General features: G+C 38.0%; 1 protein-coding gene across 12 annotated transcripts in view; it reads left to right on the top strand.

Annotated features, from left to right (window-relative positions):
- NCKAP5 (NCK associated protein 5) overlaps positions 1-17,048 on the top strand; it is a 394,816-nt gene that overhangs the window by 299,939 nt on the left and 77,829 nt on the right. For all 12 annotated transcript variants that reach the window (XM_030017100.2, XM_030017099.1, XM_030017101.1 and 9 more), the window contains one exon: positions 4,946-5,065. In XM_030017100.2, the coding sequence (XP_029872960.1) occupies positions 4,946-5,065 (120 nt within the window). The remainder of the gene's footprint in view (positions 1-4,945; positions 5,066-17,048) is intronic.

The raw sequence follows: 17,048 nt of genomic DNA, 5'->3' as shown, positions 1-17,048 counted from the left end.
TCTTAAAATGCAGCAAGAAACACCAAGTTAAGATAACCAAAAACCTCTGCCACATGCCCAAAAGCTTTCTAGATGCAATATAACAAAGATTTTGAGGACTAGCTCCAAAGCCTCCGTTACGGACATCATTCAGAACAGCAGAACATCCTTCAGAATGCCCCCTGCAAAAGAAGCGAGCAGGGACCGAGGGTGACAGCAGGGCAGGCAGGATGCTGAACACCAAGTGTCAGGGTCAGGCCTGGAGGCAGTGATCAGGGTCAGCCTCGGTCCTGTGTTCGCTGGGCAAGTCCATGGGGAGGAGGCAGGTCCAAGCGAAGCCAAGCCAGGGGGTCAGGATGCAGCTCAGGATCAAGGAGACAGGAGCCTGGGTGCAGGCGTAGCTGCAAGGTGGCTGCTGTGCAGCTCAGGCGTGAACAAGATGACCTTGAACTCTGCCAACTAAACTCCTAAAAGTGGGGAGTGTGCCCTGACAGCAGGATAGACCAACATCTGCATCCCTAACCATCTGCACCAAAGTGAATGGTAAATAGGTGCAGAAGGTTGCATTTGGCCACCTGCACATCAGGGAGAAAGCTGGATACCCTTCTCAGCTCCTTACTGGGCAGATTTTTAGTGCATCAATTCTGTGACATTCTGGATAGATTAACAGATGTGCAGGGAGATGTTCTGACCCCATTAAGTCTGCTCTTGGGTATCCTTCCCTGAAGACAGAGATGTCCAGGTGACCTGTAGGTGGGTGATGAAAGACTCTGGAGGCTGCGGTTGCCCCTTACATAGATAACACATTCCTGTGGCCCAAGCTAGCATCAGGAATCCAGAAGTAATAACATGCCCTAAATCTCTTCACCCAACAGCTGTGGTCACAAACCAGCCATACAGCTGTTACCACAGGTTAGGGTTGACAGTATCACTGTTCGGTCCCGTGGTTTTTTGATGCACAACAAAGCCTTTTACTCTAGAAGACGGGTATTGCCTTACAGCAATTGGAAGTATTGTAGCTTGGAGGTGATTTGCGCAAACCACGACATATGGGGAAGCTTGCACTGTTGCTGTCTGTGCTGTATTACTCTTCCTGTACTCTGTATACACATATGCTATATGGTCTGTGTATCATCAGAAGACTGCAGTCTGCAGAGCTATTGCTGTAACACCCTTTAGAAACATAAGTTCAGCTATTTTTTAAAAAATCCCAAATCTGCGTTTCAATACAGCTTAAATGGAAATGGTGGCATTTTCTCATATTAATATACACAAAAACCTCATCCACATTTTGTAATATAAAACCGTATGTGATTAAATATTTACCAAAGGGTTAATCTCAATATATTAATCACTAGTTTGGGAATTTTATGGTTGTTTCCCAAATGAAGAGAGGAGCTTCCTGAATCCCTTTGCAAAGGTGTCAGACATTTTGATGACTACATACTTTCTCAGTAATGAATCCTCCCAAACCCATAGGAACCAAGGAGTTCATATGGATACAATAAAAACAGACTTGAATACATTTAATTATGTGATTTACTTAGTATTGATGGGATTTAACAGCTGCTTACCTATTACTGAGTAATAACAGCTAATTTAATATCCATCGAAAGAGGAAAGAGGGTACTCTTCTAAATGCTAATGAATATTAACTGTTACAGTGCTCCTGACACCATTCATACAAGTCCTTTTATAAGAAAAGACAGGAACACAATAGCATACAATAAAGAGGAAATTGGACTACTCACACCAGTCCCAAATAGGTAGATATTGGAATCCAAATAGTAACTAGTAAACAGATAAATCTACCGTCGTACATCTAAGCAGTAAGACAGAGCCAGTCATGCCACAGTGAGATAACACACCTCTGGGGCATAGTGAGACATGAAGAAAAGCTGAGAGCTTTCAGAAAATGAGACGAGTGATTTTGTACAGTAACGCACACTGCGTAGGCTTTGCTGTGAATTTGAAATTGTCCCTCAAGGACTAATTTTTGTTTAAATTAAGTACATGCTGTAATGTAACGAATAAAGCACTGTGTACTCGCCAGTATGTGGAAAGACTGTGATTCCACTGAGAGATTCTGGTGACACAAATTGAGTGAGCAAAGCTTGAGTGATTTATCAATGTCACTGAAACCTTGAAATGGAATTACAGTCTTAAATGTGCACTTTTCAAGTATATAATTTGTTACAATACATATAGAATTTCTCTAATATGAGAGGCTTTTTTTACTGTGACTATGGAGAAACTATATTAAATTGAGATTTGTGCTGAATTAGCCACACAGCAAAATTTCACAATTCTATGTAGCAAAATTATATGGATTTTCTACCATTTGCAAATAAAAAATTTTACCTCTGTGAAATTTAAGAAGTCAGAAAAACAACAAAATTATTTGAGACAAACCTGTATGCTCTGATACTTACTGGAAGCATCCATTCTTTCTCCTTCCACCCAAAGACTTGTCATATCACATGAGATGATGGAGTGCTGGGAACTGGATTTTTTTTTTCTGTTTTTTTTTCCATGTAAGACCTGGATCAGCAGTTTGAAATTTGAGTTATACCACTTAATGAAATCATTTTGTGATCTGTGTATCTGCTCTTTACATATTACCCTCTTCCATAGAAGTGTATTCAGGAGAGTACTTTTTTACTCTGGGTTCTGTATGAAAGTTATTTCTTCTTCATTTTCATCAATGAAATAAAAAAGAAGTGAATTAAGTGTTAAAACAGAAGAAGCATCTTCAGAGGAAGAGCAACCTACCTCTGGAACCTCTAATGAGGGCACTGAATCCTGTTTTGGAGGAGAGTGAGTCCCATACTGAAGAGAAAAAGTAAGAATAGAGAGATACTTGGATAATACTATAGTGAGACCATAGGAATACCTTAGATATTTGGGAGATTATCATCTTAATAGCTGGTCATTTTGCCCACAGGGGAGGAATTACATGCTTCAGACATTTGGTAGTTGTGTTAATTGGTAATTTTAGGACTTCAACTTTCTAAACTCAGGCTTTATTTTACCAGAATACTGCTACCTTTATGTGCCTCATTTCTCCTCTGGATTATGTGTGGCATTACCATTGGCACGGTTTATAGCATCTGGGTGGGTAATCTCCTATCTTATATTTCACTTTTTACAGAAAGTCTGAAATTTGAAACATAAATCTTACGGTTTTGAAACTGTAAGATAGGAAGGTTTTGAGCAGAGGCATTGCTAAGATTTAAATTTTTTCTACATTGTTAGTTTCTGTGAATCATTTTTCCCTTTCAGTGCACTTAGTAGTGTTGAAATATTAAACACTGTTGTAACAGCTAAGGCTCCGTTTTAAATTCTCTGCTTATTTGTGAAAGGCAGATAATGATGGGTCTTGATGCTTGCAGTTTCTTAATAGAGATTGGCTTGTGCAAGACCAGAGGTAAGATGTCTCACTGACAGAAATCAAAGCTTTAGGGCTTTACAAAACATCAAACTCAAGATTTTTTGCGGGTCATGTTGGAAGGCTCTAGCAATTTTATTTGAACAGCCACTTGACAGCCATCTAAAACAAATACTAAGAAACCATCAAGGGAAAATAACTGCATTCATCCAGTAGTATCATAAATCTGATACATAGTATATGCATAAGAAGATGTTTACAATTTTCTGAAAGTCTCAAGATGAGCTTATTTTATTGTGTGTTCACCTCTTATAACCTCAGTGCTGGTTACAGCGGAGACTAGAGCAACTGTAGGCAAGAATTTAAGCTACATCTGACTACAATTTCCTCCTCTGAGTTGTTTTCTCATAAAGCCAGGTCATCATGTTGACAGGACAGCATATGGAGATCCAGAGGCCTGTTTCTTCACATTCATATGGTGGAAAGTTGTATCAGCTAGGCAATACCACGGGGCAGCAACTGTCCTAAATTTAAATGAATATGGGAAAGTATTTTGGAGATTTAATTATTTTTTTTTAAATAAAGCTAGATATGGCTGCAGCTTATTATTTTTATATGTAATCTTTATTAGGAGACTGATTTATGAAGCTCTCACACCTCAAAATGGATAACTGCACAAATTATTCTGAAAGGCTGAGTGTCAGATTCTGCTCTCTCTCCAAAATCCTCTTTCTGATGGAATCCTGTATTCCCTCAAGTGGCCAGGAAAAGCAGGTCTTGCACTGAAGATAGATACATACATACATACATACATACATAGATATTTTCTGTATCTGAAAGCCATTAATGGCTTGTTCATGATAAACCCGACTGAGCCTCAACTAAAAGACCTGCGTCTTTCAGGTTCAACAGTAATGTCCTATGCCTTAAGATGCAGAGGTTGTACAATCCACCTCTGCTTCTAATGGCCTATCTTAAGGCTTTTTGGTACCTCATGTTGGAAATTCAGTCAAGATCATATTGCCACATGTGTCTGGCGCACAAAAGTCTTATTGTGGCCTAGCCAGCTCTACAGTGGCAAGTTACAGTGGGGAAGATACAGACCAGTCACAATATGCCAGCCAGCAATGCTGACTTGGTTATTCCAGAAAAATCAAGGAGGCGATCAGACTTCAGAAGAGCACCTTGAAGGCACAGTACCACTTTGAACTTCTTCCTGGTTTGGTATAGCTTATGCTTTTTCCTTAGCTTATGCTTATTACAATATTCTTATCTTAATTGCTGCTTTTGCTTTGCGTTGGCTGCAAAATGAAGCACATTGCTAGCAAAGTCACTTTTTATACTAACAGAAAATTCCAAAAGGATGTGTCAGGTAACTACTGTTTCGCATTACAAGAGTTTTTTAATGCTATTCTGTGATGATCAAACAACCAGAGGAAATGAAGTACCACATTTTTCTGATTTGTACTATTTTAAAAGTTGTATATGTATTTCTTCTTAGTATCTGACATTACTTAGAGCTTTTTAAGTGCTTCTTTTACCTGCTTTCTAATCTTCCTATTTTCCCTTGTGCTGCAGGATCTGAGGGAGGAATGTATAAAGCTGAAAACGAGAGTTTTTGATTTGGAACAACAGAATCGAACATTAAGTGTGCTTTTCCAGCAGAAAGTCAAACCAGCTTCTGACCTCCTTCTTCAGGTAGGAAATAGTCTTTGCAGAACAAAAGCTGTGAGCTTTGTATTTCTTACAATTATAAAATATTTTTCTTCTTTTTAAGGTTATGTCAGTAAGCGGGAAATGACAGTTGGTAATATATTAGAAGAATATTTGTTATCTATAATCTGATACCATTGAAACTGAAAATGTACACCAATGAGCTATGACTACATATTATGGGCAGACATGGAGAGAGGAACACACCTGCACAGTAACTTACTTTTTTAGGTGCTTCTTCACTATGATAAATGGAATGATATGGGTTCATTATCCCTCTGCAGGGGAGAAGCTTGGATTCCTTAACATTCTGCTTGATGGTGAACGGTGTAATTTCCTGTGAGAAGACAGCCCATTTATTTAACTTTTGCCATATGTGTTACAGGGACTTAAGTACATCTTCACAGGCTAAGAGTGATTTTTTCTTCCCAATGTTTTATGGGAGGATATAGCTGAGAAACTGATTGACCCATCTCCCACTCCTTTGCCATTCTAGAGTAATAAGAGATGTTTCAGTATCCCTTTTCATTTGGCAAAGTCCATTATTGTGAATTAATCCATTGCTTTGTCATCCTTTTGTAGAAGTAGAATTGCTTTGCAGAAGTTCCAACAAATCTGACCATGAGCTAGGAGAACAGTAAATGAGGACTAACTAAAACTTTGCAGGTTTCTAACAATAGGGCAAATCCTGGTTTTAGCAATATATTTTATTTCTTATTAGAGAAAAATTCATTCATTTTGGAGGAGAACTTTGGGTCATGTCAGCTAGGTAAGTGATACTAAATGTGTATCTTATTTAAATCCTCTGATGCTGTGCATCTGTATCTCAGAGTAAAGTTTGGCCCTTCCACGGTTGCTCCACAGCTGAGAGCTGCTAACTCTCATCACCTTGGGCTGTTTATTGAGGAAACATGGTCTGCTCACCAACTGGTGCTTAAAGGCAAGGGAATCCCGAACGGTGAGGGCAAATAGCTAGACTTACTGTGAAACTCTAAAGCACAGGCAGAGTGGTGCCGGGTCACCATCACAGGGATCTGGATTCTTGCGTTATCCTCAGGGTCTTGTTCTGTCTCTTGACTTTGTGTTGATCTCGGTATTGCTAGGTCAGGACCTTCTCTCTTCTGATTTCTTCTCCCTTGCCCCCTGCTTTCCTTCCTGTTTGTTCATCCTTCATAGACTCCTATGTAGGACTGATTTATCTTTATCCATTCGAAGTTTCTGACACATCCCCCACAGCATGTGGACCTTTATTGCTCACTACTTCTGCTTTTGACAGTCACATCACCTGCTCCTTCTTCCTGGTTTGGTTGGGTTTTTTTGCTTGCTTGCTTGCTTTTTTCTGTTTCCAATGTGTCTGACCCAAGTCTATGTTAGGATTGGGTTAGATTGCACAGAAGTCATACATTGCACATTCTCTATTGCAGATATGGCTCTTCTTCCCAGTTCCTTGTGTGGCAACAATAAAGCCAGGTTATTCTGGGAATGTTATAGAAGTGTTAGATAGCATCTGAAAAGTAGGATCAATGCTTTGACTTGAGTTCCTTGAAACTGGATTGTGTCACGGCTGTGAAAGAAGTTGAAAGAAATGAACCTGCATCGAGTGGAAGAAAGAACCAAATGATCTAGCAGGTTTTCCTGAGGGATTCAAGCTATTTTACATCATTGTTCCTGCACAGTTTGGCAGGAACTAATGTGTATAGATTCCCCCTCCCTCCCCCTTTTCACTTGCTTTGTCTTTAGTGGCTGAGGAAGAAAGAGAATTAAGATCATTCACAAAGTCCAGGTCTCCCAGACAGCAGCAAAATTTGCTGTTATGTCCCTACTCTTGCTATCAAGAGATTTTAACCCCTGTGGGGAAAAAAAAGCAAAGAACAAGTCACAGTGTGTATCAGAAAATGAAAAACTTCTGTTAAAACACTTCATATGTAATTTTTTACAAAAAAAACCCAACAAAACAGTAAATTTGTGAGTTTCCAGAAGTTTATTTATCCTCTAACTGTACTCCACACTTGAATAAATGGTGTGTAGTCCGTGATCTTGCAGTCTGAGATGTAAAAACTGAAGAAGGGTGTTTCCTTAGGACTGAAATTAAGCAAATACTGTTGTGCGCCTGCATAGAATTGAAGCACAGTTTGGATTATGTCTTCTTGGAAATGCATACATCCCAGATTTAGAGCAGTAGCTAAATATTTGTTTAAATCTGTCACTCTACAGAAGAGTACTAAATATGTGGTTAAGGACATTCCTGTTAAATCATGACCCTAATCAAAGTGAATGGGCAAATACTGCTAACTGGGGCGGGGATCACATGGTGTTAATTTCACCTTTCTGGTGCTGTCTGATACAAAGCAGTTCAATTTTATTTAATGCTGATCTCATCCTAGGAGTATTCACAGTCGGTACAACTACAAATTTTGAAAAATGCTGCAGAAGAGGGTGTAAGCTAAGAAGAAATAGTATTAGTTACTTTTTCTGCATATCAGCTTCTGTGATTTGTTTGTATATTACCATCAAATTATTCTGTAACTGACATTAGAAGACTCTTGTATTATAAATTGTAAGCTTATTTTTAAACCATAAACATTCTTGACATCTCAGATTTCAACAGAAATATAGATTTCTTTTAAAAAATTGTAAAAAAAAAAATAGAATACATTTTACCATCACTCTAGGTTTTTTCTATATTTGATTTTAAGTAAATAATACATGATTCGTGTGCCTTCTTAGAAATCAGATTATTCACATTTTTTTCAATGAAAAGACTGATACAAGTGTTTTGAATTTGACTGCAGAGTAATGGTCCGTATGCCGCACCGATTGCACTGTTGTTTTTCCTCATGCTTCTCACACAGTTCAAAAGAAAAACTGATTGCTACCAATTTAAAAAAACATTCATGTAGTAGGGTTTTCATGACTACTTCAGGAATCCTTCACTGCAAAAATATTATTAAAAGTATTATACTTTCCTGCATTTACGAGAAGCATAAGTACTTATGAAATCAAAGGGCCTAGTAATATTTTAAAAGAAATATGTGTGTTTTCTTGAGGCATGTGATTGTGTATATTGCCACGTAAGTTCTTTGCTACTAGAAATTTTGGTATGCTTACTGCTTGTAGGAAGTGACACACAGGATATGTCACTCCTGTCATGAAACAATTAAGTAATGCATTCTCTGATGCAAAATGTAAGGAGGAGAAAGATAACTCAGGCTTTTTTTTGTCACCTCTTTGATATTGTAGTCAATTTTAAGAGCTACCCTGTCTTTCTGGGGACATTCTTTCTAGCTGAACTGTGTGTTTTACAGAGCCAGTATTAGGGTAGATAAATAAGGAGGCGCCTGATCACCTTTTTTTTTTTTTTAATTTTACATTCAGGCAACCTTGTCTCTGAAGCAGCTTTCTTAAAATGACGAAAATCTTGGAAGTGTTTCTGTCTCAGCACCATCTGAGGAAGAGCAATAGTTTTAGTTAAAACCTAGCACAGAAGAGTACCTTCTGCCCAAGCAGCCTTCATTTTCCTCAGTTAATGTGGTTGCTAAAAAGAGATTAAATTCTGCCTGTCATAGCAAGAGGGGTTTGGGAAAGAAAACCAGAAACTCCATTTCAGTAAGCCGCCTTGTATTTCATCTGCAAGTGTGAGAAATAGTTGGGAATAATAGACAGACTAAGATTCCAGATTGAGTAGGGCAAAACTGATTGGAAGTGAAGAGAGAAATCTGTGGAGGTGATATACAGAAGGTTGGTGAAGGAATAAGACAAATCCAAAGAGAGGATACAGGAGTAGGAATAAGAAGCCTTAGATGAAACTTAGCACTTCTGCTTCGCCTATGGACATGTATAGCATCTATGAAATATTTTTAAATGTAAATGTCAATATCACTATATTTCTGGCTTTGCCTTATTTTTTCTAAACGATGCAGTTTTCTTCGGAGAAACTTTAAACTACTAAAATCACCAAATTGCAGTGTTTTCCAACTTCTTAGCTATGGTGTCTCACAGACTTGTTTTGACTTTATTGTGTATAGACTGCTTAGTCTTGAGACACAGATCTTTTTGCAGATCTTTTTCTTCTAGTTACCCCTCTTTTTCCACTCATACCTGAAAATATAACTTAATGACATTGAACCTGATTCTGATATACATATCATCCTTTTACAGTGATGACTTGTGTAAAGTTACTGAGGATAACAGGAGTCAGGGTTGCCTTCTGATAGATATTGCCATAATTGGTTTATATTATGTATCTCTGTTTACATAAATTCAACATGTTTATTAGCTGAATTATTCCCATGGATGAAGTCTTGCTTTCACTTTTCACCCAGAAAGTTGCTGCCACAGTTTTTTTATAAAGCATGCAGGCAACCTTCAGTGAAAGGTGTTAAAAAGTGGCAAGTAGCAACATTTATTGAGTTGATTTATTTGATTAAATAAGTAATAAAATTTTCATGGTTGGGGAAGTATAAAATAATATTTCTAATCATATGATTTACAATATCCCTGATCCTAAACTATATTTTCATTGCCATTTTATTTCCATCATAAAAAATCTACTTTATCAACCCCAGAACAAAGCAGGGAGGACTCTTGAAGCATCTATTTTCTCCTTGTGCTTCTCTGGCTAGATTAGTTTCATTTTTAACTCAGGCACCATCCACATTGTTTAATTTTATGTCTAAAATTTTGTCTAAAATGCTACAGCACAGTCTGCTGAATTCTCACAAGGTCAATTTAAATAATAACTACTTTGTTATAACTGCATTGATATTAGGTCTTTTAATAACCTGACAACTAAGCCCTGACATATGAGATAGAGTGTAGCAGTACATACTTAGATGGAAACAGTTGTACAACTTAGCAGGAAGGGCTATATTGCACCAATGACATTATTATATATGGGAAGAAAAAGAGGGCAATTAATTGCCCTTACACCTGACAAAAGGAGATGGAATATCTGGCCTCAGAGTCTGACCTCCGGTTCAGACATCATTAGACATGATGATGTCTGAATGCAGAAGGTTAAAAGTGAAGTTACATTGCTTTACAGCAATCAGATATAAGAAATATTTAAGTATTTCAGAAAACAGGTATTTGAGGGTTTGAAATTAAAACTAAAGATCATCACACACTGTTAGAAAACAATTTGTCAGCAGTCCAAAGTATATTTAAATAACTGGATCATTATATGCTGAGCAGCAGTATAATTCCCATCTTACACAAGCCAGCTACTAGTCCTGCCTTGTGCCTCCAGGCTCTTCAAAGCAGGCAGACTTGAGATCAAGATCAGCAAATTGTATTTGAAATTTTGAAATTCCTGCAGTTGACCTGCTTGTTTTCTTACTTCATGTTTGTTCCTTTGTATCCTTCAGATTGCCACGGTACTCTAATCTGCAAATCTTCTGAAAAGTTCCATCTCCAGAAAGGACTCTGTCCTTTTCTTCTTGGTAAACATACAAATAGAAATCAGGTGTCGCAGTATCTGTAGTGATACTTACTTACTCAGGAATCAGGACTGGTGGCTTGAAGGATAAATAAATTTAAGATCTGCTAATTGTTTCAGCAGCAGTGGAAAACTGCTTAAAAGTTATGACAATCTCAAGGGCTGTATCAGCAGACAAAAAGGTAATCACATAAATGTAAAGCATGTTTGAGATACATTAAGTTTAAACTAGTACATTAAACTTTATCCAAGAATTACGTTGCCAGTAGAGCACCTAGTAAGAAGTGAGGTGGTGTTTTTTACACCATTTGCAGTTCTCAAAAGATTTCAGGCCGTAGCCCTGCTGGAGAGCTTTCTCCAGATCAAGGCTACCAAAGGTGCACAGTAACTGTCATGAAGATCCTGTCCCAAGAAAGAGCATCCAGTCTTGGAGCAGTGAGAAATGATAAGAATGCTTCTGTGTACCAGGAATCAAGATACTGATCTAGTAAGGAACACTCAGATTTTTTTGAGACTTTCAAGAACAAATTAGAGGAACATTTCTTCATGTGAAGATGCTGATGTCGTCATTTCCAGTCTTGCATTATCTCAGTAAACTGGTACCTACTTTCTACTTCTGTCATGTCCTTACTCACAAATAACATCTGAGAAGACAGAAATACGAAGCTCCGAATCTCTGTATTTCATCTCAGCTTAAATCATCAACATGTAATAATACATTATAAACCATATTTCTTACTTGCCCTGTTTGCAGCTCCAAATATATGCTGAAGAAACATTACAGAAATGAAGTATTCATGAGAGCCTACTGGTTAGATGAATGGGTGACCAAAGTCAGTGATGAGAGGAGGAAAGGAAACATCCCCCTCCGAAGAAACTCCATCTAACCTCCCTAAGCCATATGACTTCTAGTTTCGAATGAACACCAGCAGCATAATAACCTGAAAGAATTAGGCTGGATATCTGATATCCAGCCAGCTCGGGAAGGAGACTCCGAGATAAGCAGATGTTTGGGAGAGCACCGAGAAACGTTGGATGTCATCCGCGGCAGTGGCTCTCTACAGGCCATCTCTAGTCACAGGGACTTATGCTTCTCAGTATGTAAATCACGGCCGTGGTGTGTAGACCTCCAGGAAGCTTTGTGAGATCCCTTGAGTGAAATGGCTGAGGCGGCTTTTCTTGTCCCTCAAGAACACCAGTCTGCAACACGGGGGAAACCCGACATGCTCTTTTCTGACTAGGGAAACTATAAAACTTTCATTCTTAAAACATTTGCCAAAATGATTTGCTGGATCTAAATCTAATTCAGGCTGATAAAGGAACATCATAAAAATTTTTGTTATAGACCGTGGCATGATGTATGAGAGGAGAGATAGGGCAGTATCCCTTACAACATTTAAAACTAAAGCAAACAAAGCACAGCTAGAGTTTCAGTGAACAGTATTTTATTATGAGAGAGTTAGATCAACTGTCCTGATAGGTCTGCTCCATCTGTAATTTGTTTTCTGGTGATCTCCCTTCCTGTCAGACTGTTGTCCCTTATTTCAGCACCTAAATTCTTAACCAATTTGCACTCAAACAAAAAGAAAATATTAACTAAAGCGCACTAGGCATGTAGTTCTGATGAGAATGATAATGTTTTTTAAGAGAAAATTACCCCCAGCTGCTAGAATTTCCTATGTCCAAGTACTTTAACTAGCCTTGAGAGGTTCCAAAGAAAAGCACTGAAAGGCTGTCCATATCTACAAAAACATGACATTTTGTGATACAATTTTAAATACATAGTTTTCAGATAGAAAATCTAAAAATGAGCTTTTTCCATTATCCTAATGATAATAAATTGCTACAGCTATACTAAAAACAGTAAATCAAATGAGCAAATAATCTTTAGGAAAGCCACAAGTGATCTTTGGTGAAGTATTTATGAATGATTTTGACTGAGGAGAGCAATATTTTTTAAGTTTTGAAGAAATACATACTGAAGAGCAAAGACAGTTTTTCAGAGTAAGCACGTGTCAAGAAAATGGTGGAGCTATACTGATGTGACAGGCCTTAACAACAAAAGTAAGATTTTACTGCCTATTTTTCAGACAAAGAAAAATATGCAACTGACACTGGGTGAACCATAGATTTCTCTTTATTTTGTACATAGATTTTTATTATCAGTGATGATACACATGATGGCAGGAATCCAATATGGCATTTGAAACCGTAAGCAAGTATGTGGGCAGACTCATTAAGTACAAGAATGTTTTTCATGGTTTTTCCTATTATTGTGTATGTTCAGTACAGGAATAAATTTAAGAAAAAAGGAAGGGGTTCCACAATACAAAATAGTATTGCTATATTCCTTTCCAAATTTGCCCTATGCTTCAAAGTTGTAATAAGCATTAAAAAGATACGCTTTTTTATTCCTTGCAGTTATATTTAACCTATAACAATGCTTAACCTGTTGGATGCTATTTCAGCCTGCTGTGTTTTCTGAATGTATTAGCAAGATGTATTAGCAACTTACCGTGTAAATCTCTGCATAAATGGTCAAGTGTAAGTATAGAGGCTGGTTAGAGGCAGCCTTTATTCTAGATTGTGAACTTTGTGAAAACTCTATGAGTTACTCATGTCTTTATGTTTTGTGTGACCAACAGATCCTTTTTTTTGTCTGATATGTTTCTGGTTTTGAAGTTCGCAATTTTTTTATATATATATTTGGTGTATTTAAGTCAAGAGTCATTTGTTCAGGTTTCCTTTCTAAACGGAAAAATCTTTCTCACTGACATTCTGATAGCAGAAATTAGCATGGATTTGTTCTAATGTTATCTCAGTATGTGATGGGGTAAGTACAAGCCATGTCTTAGATATAAAAGTGAAAGTTCATGTCATCAGGTCAACTTCTAAAGCCTCCCCACTTTGGATTTCACAGTGGAATAAAATAGTAGCCACTGCAAGCCCTGCTTAAATACAATATGCACAAACAGCAGGTGTGCTAGATAATTGTTTTTTCATCGTGGTGCATCCTTCACACTCCGTAACTCCCAAACGAAATACCAAAAGAATGCATAAAATTAAATGATTCAAAGATTTAGAGGTCTGCTTCTTGTTCTGGTAAAGTGGGAATCTATTGAAATTCTAAAGCAGTATAGAAATATAACCATTATTATTACAGATGTGTCATTTTATTCTTATTGCACTAATGGAACTAAGTATGTAGTTTGGTTTTGTTTTCTTAGGACTTTGAAACTTGAATGAAGGATAACTATGCAAAAGTGTGTGTCTATGAAACAACAATAGATAAAATATTAATTTCATCTGTTATTACACTCAATACATTTAAGACTTCATTTATATTTTACTTTATAACTGTGGTTTTGTTACTGTTATTTAAGTGTAGTGGCACTTTGCAGACATGAAGCAATATGGAATTATGGCTCTTTTACTTAAAAATAGGTGTGCCAATAAGTACTTTACTTGGTAACATTTAAACTGTTCAGATTATATCAGGTCAGTGTGATTTGCTAGTAATTTTAAATTACATATTCCATCAAATGAATCAAACTAACATTATGCTAAGTGGCTTTTAGCACATAAGATTACTCAATAGGTATTTTCTGTTGCCATCTGTTAGGAAAAAATTAATTTTCCTGTGATATACCTTGTATGTTTTGTATACTTTTATGGATACTGCGCATAGAAGAAAGGGGTGGTAATTAGAATAAAATGTTATTCACAATGAATCATAGAACACCTATGAACCAACCCCATCTTTTAGTATTGAATTTTACTAATGCTCTCCTTTGTTTCCCAAATGACCTATCTTCTTTAATGATGGTTTGGATACTGGTAAGATTCAAATCCTCATCCAAAGGCCATGACACTATTGACTAAATCTCTGTTGACTTCGCTGAGAATGTGAAATACTGTATTGCAAGATAAAATCAGCACGTAGATGCTCAGTGAAACTGAAGAGTCCATTAGTACCTTAACTCTTAAATTACCAGCTGGGTATCTCTCTTGATAAGGACAAGCTAAAAGGAAAAGTTACCTTTGTCATTAAATCTTTAACAGTGTGATATTGACAGACTTGAGTCTTTCTGTATTTTTAGCATTTTTAGATTGCATTCATGCTCATTTCTTCCTCTGGATGTGAGCAAGCCGTGTTTCATTAGTCACTAACCGATGTCTGGGTGCAGGGAGGAGCAGTGATTTGTCTGTGTCCTGTGCGCATTACAAGGGCATCTTCAACATTATGAATTAAACTCCATCTAACTGCATTAGAAGTATGGAAACCAGACTGCCAAACTAATGGCATCGTGAATTAAGATCAGTGCTTTAAAAATCCCAAATATACACCCATTCTTGTTCATCGTTCTGGTATACAGTTTCAGAGATGAACTACTTAATTTTGTAGTGTTTTGATCCTAAATTTTTATATTCAGTCATATTTTAAAAGCAGAAATGCTCCATCTTTTTTTTTTTTTTTTTTTTTTAGTTTCCTATTACTTACTATTAACTCCATTTTTTTTCTCTAAACAAGCATTGTTTACTTTTCCTGTACAGTAGATAGAGACACAGGCACAGGCACTGGTCTAGGCACAATTATTATGGATTATAGATACTGCAAGTGTGAACATGAATCAGAGATTAGCCCTGTATTTCAGAGACTCACTTAAATTTATTCCACTAAGTGGTCCTTAGGAGATCTCGACAATAATTAGAAATATGGGTACTCTCAGCTCTGTTACCAGTCTTCACCAGTTCATGGGGGAATAACAAATGGAATTAACCTTTAATTTAGGTCTTTAGGTCCTTCATGCACACAGGACCAGACTTTCAGGTGTTCAGACATTGTGCTGAGCTCTTCTAAAAATCTGGCTACTTACTTGGTGCCAAACTGGGAGCTGACCCCTTTTGAAATTCTTATTTCTAAGCCCTGCTTTTATCTACTGTGAAAAAACGGTCAATTCACAAGGGCACAGATTCCTAACCAAACGTTGGCACCACTTCTGTGCACAGACAGCTGCCGAAAGTTTGCACCTATCAGCCTTCTATGCTAGAGGTAAAGCTCAGAGCTGGCCTGAGCCTGGGGACAGGCTGCCTCTGGTACTGGCTGCCGGCTGGGAGAGGGGACTCTTTTCAACGTCAGCGCGTGCCAGGGCCTAGCGCTCCCAAGGCCGGTCCAGGTCCTAAATAGTGCTTAGCGGGCACTGTACCTTCCCTTGCAAGAGCACAGTTTGGCCCAGGAGCAATGGCTGACAGTTCTCATTTTCCATTTCCCGGGATTTGTCCTGGCTACAGCAATAGGAGAAAGGTGCAGATGGACATGGGCAGTGCAGGTCTGTATCCTCATATCGGCCAGTGTGGTGCTCCCTCCTTGTTGGTACCAGCACTGGCACTCCCGCCTCACCTGTGTTGCAGCGTTACTAAGATTTCCTGGCTTGCACGGCCAGGCTGATTGCGAGATCATTCTGCGGTTTCTCACCGCTCTGGAGTGGGTCGGTGGAATTACAGAGGTCTGAAGCCAGGATTTGAGATGCTTATTCAGATCATCAGGTCTACAGAGTTATACTCTGTCCTGCACACAAGCCCTATGATTTTTGTATATCAGAATAAATGTTACAGAACTTTTTACAAGGGCGTGTAGTGATAGAACAAGGGGTAATGGCTTCAAACTGAAAGAGGGCAGATTTAGGTTAGATGTAAGGAAGAGGTTCTTCACTGTGAGGGTGGTGAGGCACTGGAACAGGTTGCCCAGAGAGGCTGTGGATGCCCCATCCCTGGCAGTGTTCCAGGCCAGGTTGGATGGGGCTTTGAGCAACCTGGTCTAGTGGAAGGTGTTCCTGCCCATGGCAGGGGGGTTGGAACTAGATGATCTTTAAGGTCCCTTCCAACCCAAACCATTCTATGATTCTGTGATTCAATGAACTTGAACTGCCATTTGGAGATCTTGTCGTCAGTTTTGAGACTTTCAAGAACACCATAAAACATGCACACTGTGACCCTCCAGAAGCTTTATTTCTGAAAAGCAGCAAGAGTTTGGGAAGTCTATGGGACAAATCCTGACCTGGCAGAAATTCTTTTAGTTTCAGTACAAGAAGTGGAGCCAGTAATTTTTGCCAGCTGGGAATCTGCCCACTTACTCTTTCTAAACCATACCTCAAGTAAGTGCTTTGAGGGAAAAGGATAGAATAAAGTACATTGTATCCAGGTATTCAAGAAAACCTTCTTAAAAAGCCTCTCCTTATTTGAAATTATTCTGTCAGAGCCAAAACCAATGCATTAGAGGTGGAGAGAAAATATGTATGTAAAAGCCTTAAACTAATGATAAAAGTATTTCTTGAAATCCTCCTACTACTCTTAAACTCCTCTCAGTCCAACTGACATTTCAACAATATTACACTAAAAAAAAAAAAAAAAAAAGAAAAGAAAAAAGAGGGTGGAGGGATGGAGAAACCTTTTAAATGCATAATACTGAGGCAAGGAAAATATGGCTTGTTCAACAATAACCTTGACAAATTCGTGCTCTTGTCATTTAAA

The sequence above is a fragment of the Aquila chrysaetos genome, chromosome 6 (assembly GCF_900496995.4).
Source record: "Aquila chrysaetos chrysaetos chromosome 6, bAquChr1.4, whole genome shotgun sequence".
In the NCBI taxonomy this organism is placed as follows: domain Eukaryota; kingdom Metazoa; phylum Chordata; class Aves; order Accipitriformes; family Accipitridae; genus Aquila; species Aquila chrysaetos.
This window is presented reverse-complemented; position numbering and strand designations above follow the sequence as displayed.